The following is an 8,257-nucleotide window of genomic DNA, read 5'->3' as shown; positions in this document are numbered from 1 at the left end:
GAATGCGCAAGAGAAGCTTTGTAAAGGTGTAAATCGCGTTTCAAGCGCAAGAAAAAATTATTTGCAGCATTTTACTGTTACTCGTAAGTGTAATTCATGTATTGTGAAACTGCAGCTTCATGCTAACGCAAAATAAATATGATCTGCATGCTTCTGACTTCCATTTTTCCGCGCTTACACTTTTGGCACATTTTTTTCGCCAAAAGATGGTCAAAAGCACTGCAAGCCTGTGAACAGTGATTTGCAAGCGAAAACAACAGTTTAAAGAACTGCAAAACGGAATGACTGCATAGAACCAATCTGAATGTGTAAAAAAACAAACTGTTGCAAATGTCTAAATGACTTGTTGTGCATGTGGGGCAAAAAGGTCCCGAAATAAACCGATATGTACAGCTCCGTCTTTCTTTTCTCTGCGCTTACAATTTTGGCACTGTTCTTTCACTAACTGAGTTTTGCAAGTGTGAGGGGGAGGGCGGGCCACCTTCTTCTTGTAGCCAATCAAATGAGCCTCTCTCTGACTCTCCAGTTACTCTTATCTGATTGGTCCAATAAACACATCATACCCAAGACATTAATCTTCATTTAGTTCAGGATCATTCTTGCTGTCGGAATGGTACTTTTAACGTACACTTACAGTAAAAAGTTTTATTAAAAAATAACAACTAAAACATGCTCCTTTCATAAGCTGTGTTCCTTTAGGCTAGACTCCCATGTGTTCATACTGAATTGCAAGCATTGTTAAAATTATTTGGATTGGTTTGGCTTTACATTGAAATGTCATAATCTGCTTACACCAGTGAGCTGATGTGAAACTTTATAATCAAAATGATGTTATGTGACAATGCTCAACACTTTGGTATCACTATGGTATCGTTACAAGATAGTATTACAGATGATAAATGGTGAATAAGTTAGAGATAAATATTTTAATAAATATTTTAGTAATATTTTGTAAAATCCTCTTAAATTACAACATGTTAAATAAAAAAAATATTACTGTTGGTTCAATTATCATTGAACCAAATTTGTGTTTAATAAATGGATCAGTAGACAGGTGAAATTATGCATGTATTAGGCTAGTGCAGATACTAGACCTTCTTTAAGTATCATCAAAATTACAATATAATATTACAATAAACTAATATATCATATAGCCTGTTAAAGGGGTCATATGATGCTGCTAAAAAGAACATTGAGTAGGCTAAGTAAAAATATGTAACAGCCTTACCGTATGATGCTCTTGATGGAATGTAAATAAAAATCCAAAAATAATCCATAATCCAAGATGAAATAGAAAACTCGATTAGATGAAGTGTAATTACCATAACCTTGTAAAAACAAAACTGTATTCACAATGTCAAACTGTAAGAAGTTGACTTAAAACCATAAAATGAGCAACCTCATCTAAAATATTACTAACGTTACATAATAAAAATAGAACTTTCATTAGCAAACGGAGTCTTTCATATGCTTGAGTTTATACTTCTGAAAAGAATCGCTTGTTTGTTTCCCTAACAAGTCACTAACATAATAAATACTACATTTGAATATACTTTTCTATGCACATATATTGTACAAGCATCATTTTGAACATCATTTTTGGGCGATGATCTTTACGTTGTGCAGATTTTACATCTACCTGTACAGGCCTGTATCCCCCTGTATCCACGCTGGCACGCTGTATGAGTAGTATGCGTTTGTGCGCGTGTTAAAATAATGGCTTGGAGATCAGTTTGCTGCATTGTTTTCTGTTATTTTAACTGTAATTTAAATAAAATAATTTTAATTCAATTTAAAGTTAAGTCAAATTGTTTAAAAAAAAAAAAACGATCATTTTTGTCATCTGGCATTTACCAGGCTGCCAAATATATCAACTGCCTGCCATAGCCTACACAATTTATTCTCCTTCACCCTACTTTGGCTGGATGAATGTAATGTTATATTATCATATGGTATAGGTCAAGATATAAGTCTCTAAATTCATAAATGAAACACAGTCTTTGCTATTTAGTTTATTGAAAAGTGCAATGTAATAATCGGGAATTAGATTTGTACTTTTTTACCACTTATTTTTTTCCAGCCATCCTCTCCATCCTGGGCAACACAGCCGTACTGGTAACAGCCACCTGGCGTCACAGTGTTCTCAAAGCTCCTGAGCTCCTCACAGTCAATCTGGCTGTGACTGACATTGGTATGGCTCTCAGCATGTACCCACTCTCAGTCGCCTCTGCCTTCAACCACACCTGGATTGGAGGTGACCCTTCCTGCCTGTACTATGGCCTGATGGGTATGACCTTCAGTGTGGCCAGCATCATGACTCTGGCCGCCATGGGGTTAGTGAGATATCTGGTGACAGGAAACCCTCCGAAATCAGGTATTGTGCTGATTCCATGAGGCCTAAATGACATTAAAACAGCATCTTAAAATGTACAAACATTAATTATTTTATTGATTCAGCATTTCATTTCATTGTTGTTGCATCCAAGAACATTGGGTTTTGGGACACAAAAGGTCAATGTGTGTTTAATGAACCATATTTTTTCCTGGGCAATAATGGTGGAAATATTTAATAGCTTTTATATAGCCACGATTTTAAAGTTTGATTCCATACCACACTTGACTTTCAAAACAAAAAACAGACTGAGCAATATTCACTGAAAAACTTGTAAGAAATAGCCGAGATATCATTTTACACAACAAAAACCTTATGAATCTGAAGCAAATTGCATACAATGTAATCACAGTTTTATAATCAAAATCAAAATAGATAGATGAAACATCACTGTGTTCTTGAGTGTTCGTTTAATCAAGAAAGCAGAATTATCACAAATGACAGGAAGCCACAAATAACATCGTCACATCAAATGCCAGGAATGACAGAATTTAAATTGTGCCGTTATGTGCTATGCAATTATGTTAAGTTAAAGTTTTCAATGGTTGAGGATGAAAGAAAAATAGTCAAAGATTTAGAGCTATTTACAACTAGAAACAATCTATTCATCTGTATTGTGATGTACATCCAAGTATTCAGATTAACAACAGACTGTGTAAACTTTCCAGAAGAGGTTTCTTGTCTAAATAGGCTACTTGCATTGAATTCTGTCCTTCTCAATTTTTTGTGCATTTACAATGCAGTACTAGATGCGCTCAGCCAACAGAATGACCCTTTTATGAGTGCTTCATCATCCAGAATGAGCTTTTGAAATGTCCTTATGTACCTAAATGTAGACACTTACAGTGCACAGCATAAATGAGTACACCCTCTCTGAATAAATATAAAAGATGCATTTTCTTAATGATCACTAATATAATTCATGGAAAGATGGCCAAATTTAAACATATTAAACATATACTTAATAAAAACAGCAAAATGTATGCCAATATTTTCTGTAAGATAAGTAAATTAGCCAATTTTGTTTAAATGAAGGATTGCAGAAATTAGTACACACTCGATTTAATTCAGAAAATGTATTATATTCTAGTACTTAGTATGTCCTCCAGAACTTAAAGTATACTGCTCTGACCCTTCTTGGCACTGAGTGTACAAGTTCATGACAAATTTTCACATCTGTGCTGTTTAACTCCTGGAGGACGACCTCCTTAAATGCTCTGATCTTTAATGGGGAGTGTTGCTCTGCTCGTCTCTACAGAATCCCCCACAGCTGCTCAAGAGTGTTAAGATGAAATATATGTTCACTGAAGGATTTTTACCTTGGGAGGATGAATATATTCATTGTCATGCTGAAAAAATGCCCAATAATGCAGGGAATGAGGGGAGGGGAGCATCTTCTATTTCAAGTTTTTGTATTACATCACACAGTAGTGTGTGAATTCATGCCAGCATTGATAAAGCACAACTCCCTCACACCTTCAGCACTCATACATCTCTATAGAAGAGCTTTACTACCACTGAACGTCACTGTGGGTACCAAGCACTTCTCTCTGTACTCCTCCTCTAGCAACACCAGAACATTTTGGATGCTGTTAGATCCGAAATGATTGAATTGGTCTCTTGAGACCAGAGTATGGATTCCCAGAAGTCTCTATTTTGTAAATATGGGCCCTGTAAGAGGTTAAATGAGTTTATTTAGCTTTGGCTACAGTAGGTAATTCTAGTGGTGACAAAAACCATGCATGTCACTTCTGCATGCTGCATCTTACTCTGTGAGATAAAGTGTCACTCAAAAATTCACTCATCACTAAATGAAAACTTAAAGTGAAGACCTGATTATTTCAGGAGCCTTATCACAAGTCCATTGTTTTTTTTTTCATTTTGGTGCTACTTCTGCTATATTTTCACGCTTAAAATAATAATTTGGTATTCCTCTTCTACCATTGTCCTCTTTTATGCTAAGAAACAAGTCATCTGGCAGTTCTCTCCCAAGTGGTTCCACTGCTGCCAGCATTAAGTCTGAGTATGATTCAGTGTGCTATATAACACTTTTAATTGTCAGAAAATTACTTGTCTTTAAAAGGTTTGGTTCAATATACTTACCTGTTGATCAAAAATAGCCTTAAACCTATACACTTTTTTTTTTTTTTAGTAACTTTCGGGAGGGTGTACTCATTTTTGCAACACAACATTTTATCACTTTGATAAGAAAATCTTATTTTGCTGTATATTTTTGCTATTCTTCTTTGGTAATTGATCAAGCAGGCTTGTTGGAACATTATATCTCCAAATAACCCTAACATGACTTCTAAGGAAAGAGTAATTGCTGAATTTGTTAAGTTTTAGAGGGGGTGTACTCATTTATGCTGTGCACTGTATATATTTTAATTGGGTCATTAATTTGTACCCAAACCGGGACTACTTGCTCTCGAAACACAAGAGCATCATCTGTCCTTGAAATCTTTATTGACTCGTGAAAAAGTCATTAGCGAATATAGACAGGCATAATGATGGTTCATCTTTAATTTTAGTGATCTATTTAAACACCCAATTGTCTTCCAATTAGTTTCTCTTTGCTCTATTTTTCTTTTCCTTTTCAAATGATTGTCAAATTAGCAGAGGATGATCTTTCGCCTATGAAGAACAACATCAAATAACTTTTTCTTGTCTATCTGTTCCAGGCAGCAAGTTTCAAAGAAAAACTATAAGTATATTGATCGGTGTCATCTGGCTGTATTCACTGCTCTGGGCAGTGTTTCCTCTTCTGGGATGGGGAAGATACGGACCGGAACCCTTCGGTTTGGCCTGCTCTGTGGACTGGGCCGGGTACCAGCACTCCTTAAATGGCTCTTCGTTCATTATGGCTTTGGCCATCCTGTGCACCCTGATCCCATGTGCGGTCATCCTGTTCTCCTACTCTGGCATCGCCTGGAAGCTCCACAAGGCCTATCAGTCCATCCAGAGCAATGATAACCTGCCCAACTCTGGGGCAGTTGAGAGAAAAGTCACCCTGGTAAGGGTTATCCAAAATTGCACACAAAAATGTAAAGAGCTTTCTCAAAACAGGCAGGCTTCGGTCTGACTAGCTAGCCTTACAGAGTTTCCGAGCACTGGGATTTACTGTACTAGTTTATATCAGTCCACTGGAAAACAAAGTCAAGTTTGCAATGATTTAAGGATTCATTCATCTCTAAAGCACATATGGTGTGGGACAAGTTATGCACCAAAGTTTAATGGGTTTGTTCAAATTTCTAACAATAATTATGAGTACTTGTACTAGTTTTGCTCACATTTGCTGTTTGGCTTATTGGCTAAGACCAAAAAAAACTACTTGGCTTGAAAACAACTTCTGTGTGAGTTTTGCTTCATACATTGCTACACTGTTAACAATAGTTGACCTGTTTTTGTCTGTGAAATTTTGTCAAAATATCTCTAATATGACCACACCTTTAGTGAGCATAGCTAATGAATATTTGATTTCTTAAGTTTTTAGCACATTGTTTTGATTGCATTTATTTGAAATGTCCTTCTAGGTGACAATATGTACACTAAAAATTATGGCTAGGGTTTTTACATTTCTTTTAAATGACAAGTTTGATGATTTTCAACCCGCTTTGTATTGTTACAGTGTCATAGTATATGTAAATGACCATTTGCATTCTTTCTCCATGTTACCTGTACCCAAATCCTCTGCCTTTGTTTGTCATCAAAAGTCCACCAGATGATGCAAAATATCAAGGCTGACACAAGTGTTCAGCATCATCTGGTGGACTTTTGCTGGAAGATAAACTGGGAGATCTGGCTACATGTAACATAAAGAAAGACAATACAAAGCTGGTTAAAAATCAGCAAACTTGTCTTTTAAGCGTTTAACAACATGCAGGGTCACAGTATGTGCAAACCCTGGAGTGTTCACACATAAACAGTTTTTCCTGCTACGGTGACAGATGCAGATTCACTCCCAAGCTCCATCTTCTGTCCACAAGATTTGTATTTTTTTTTTTTGGTTTTAAATCTAAAATCTTAAACCTAATGAATGTTTTTGCTAGAAGTGGGTTAGGTGGTTAAAGTCAAGCTCCATCCAGTCCTTAAAGGTCACTAATGGATGTAAAGGATTTCCAAGAAATAGCCTTGTTATTTACCAGGCACTTGCATCTAAAGCTTAATAGTGTTTTGTGGGTGTATTGTCAGGGCTTTTCCCTCTGGAGATTGGAGCAAAATTGTAATCGGGTGTTTCTGCATCTTTTGTTTTTTTTCTGCACCTGTATCTTTTGTTTGCTGTCAGCTCTGATATTTAAGCACAGCTTATGTTGTTTAGAAGCCTTAATTATTAAATGGTACATGTGGAGCCATCACTCTAAATTAATGTATTGGTGCCCTTTCCTCCAGACTACAACAGTGGTAGCATGTCCAACATGAATCAGTTGTCACTTTTGAATCATTCCAAGGAATAGTTCACCCAAAAATGAAAATTTGCTGAAAATGCACTCACTCTCAGGCCATCCAAGTTGTAAATGAGTTGGTTTCTCCATCATAACAGATTTGGAGAAATTTAGCATTCTATCACTTGCTCACCAGTGGATCCTCTGTAGTGAATGGGTGCCGTCAGGTTGGGAGTTTAAACTGCTGATAAAAACATCACAATAATCCACTTCCACACAACAGCAATACTGTGGATAGAGGACTCATATTTTACAAGTTTGAAGTCAACTTTTCACTTCACAAGTGATAGACTGGAGTAATTGGTAGACTGGAGTCATATGGATTACTTGTGAATTATTGTGATGTTTTAATCAGCTGTTTGGACTCTGACGGCACCCATTCACTGCAGAGGATCCACTGGTGAGCAAGTGATGTAATGCTAAATTTCTTCAAATCTGTTTGAATGAAGAAAAGATGAAAAAACAAAATCATCTACATCATGGAAGCAAAATTTCAGCAAATGTTAATTTTTGAGTGGAATATTCCTTTAACTGCTGTCTAATTTCTGTTTTTTCTCCTGTGTTTCAGATGGGCATCCTGATCAGTGCAGGCTTTATTGTGTCCTGGGCGCCCTACATATTCATCAGTCTCTGGACCATGTTTCACTCTGATGGCAAAGACAGCGTGGCGCCCATTGTCAGCTTGCTACCTTGCCTTTTTGCAAAATGATCTGGATCTGGATCTGCTGTTGCAGGGGTGCTGTGAGCAAAATTACACTCTGTAGAGGAGCAGAGCGCTCAGAGAAAACTAGCAGGGCACATGACACAGCAGAACTCACACTAAATAAAAAGAAAAAAGGTTGCTGGATGGTTTGCAGCCTAGAAAAGCTTGGACTTGGTGTGCTATGACATTTTCAAGAGCATCAAGTCTGTGTCTGCAGCCCACAGTAGTGCATTACTGCATGAACATAGGACACGAAGTGAAGTAATTAGCAGAGGACATTTTTGAAAACATTTCATATGATCTTTTGATGCCAGAGAACTAAAAAACAGTATGGAATCAACACATTCCCTTGTGTTCTCTGTTCAGGGACAATCTCATGTTTATCTGCTTGAACAATATCTTATTCTTTTCTCCTTTTATTGAATTTTTTATTGCTGCCTAACCTTTTCGTTTTCAGCAGATTATTGGGTAACACTTTACAATAAGGTTCATTAGTTAAACATTAGTTAATGTATAAACTAACATGAACTAACCATGAGCAATACATTTGTTACTGTATTTACTAAGCTTTACTAACGTTAGTTAATAAAAATACAGATGTTCATTGTTAGTTCATGTTAGTTCACAGGGCATTAACTAATGTTAACAAGATTTTAATAATGTATTAGTAAATGTTGAAATTAACATTAACAAAGATTAATAAACGCTGGATAAGTGCAG

General features: G+C 36.3%; 1 protein-coding gene across 1 annotated transcript; it reads left to right on the top strand.

The window, feature by feature from the left end:
• Positions 1–1,606: 1,606 nt before the first annotated feature.
• On the top strand, positions 1,607–7,543 carry opn8a (opsin 8, group member a). Its single transcript, XM_016230837.1, has 4 exons — positions 1,607–1,661; positions 2,081–2,374; positions 5,074–5,405; positions 7,403–7,543. The coding sequence occupies exons 1-4, from the start codon at positions 1,607–1,609 to the stop codon at positions 7,541–7,543; spliced, it is 822 nt and encodes a 273-aa protein (XP_016086323.1).
• The last annotated feature ends 714 nt before the right edge of the window (positions 7,544–8,257 follow it).

The sequence above is a fragment of the Sinocyclocheilus grahami genome, unplaced genomic scaffold (assembly GCF_001515645.1).
Source record: "Sinocyclocheilus grahami isolate Dianchi unplaced genomic scaffold, SAMN03320097.WGS_v1.1 scaffold378.1, whole genome shotgun sequence".
NCBI lineage: Eukaryota > Metazoa > Chordata > Actinopteri > Cypriniformes > Cyprinidae > Sinocyclocheilus > Sinocyclocheilus grahami.
The sequence above is the reverse complement of the archived record's forward strand: the minus strand, read 5'-3'. Positions and strand labels throughout refer to the sequence as shown.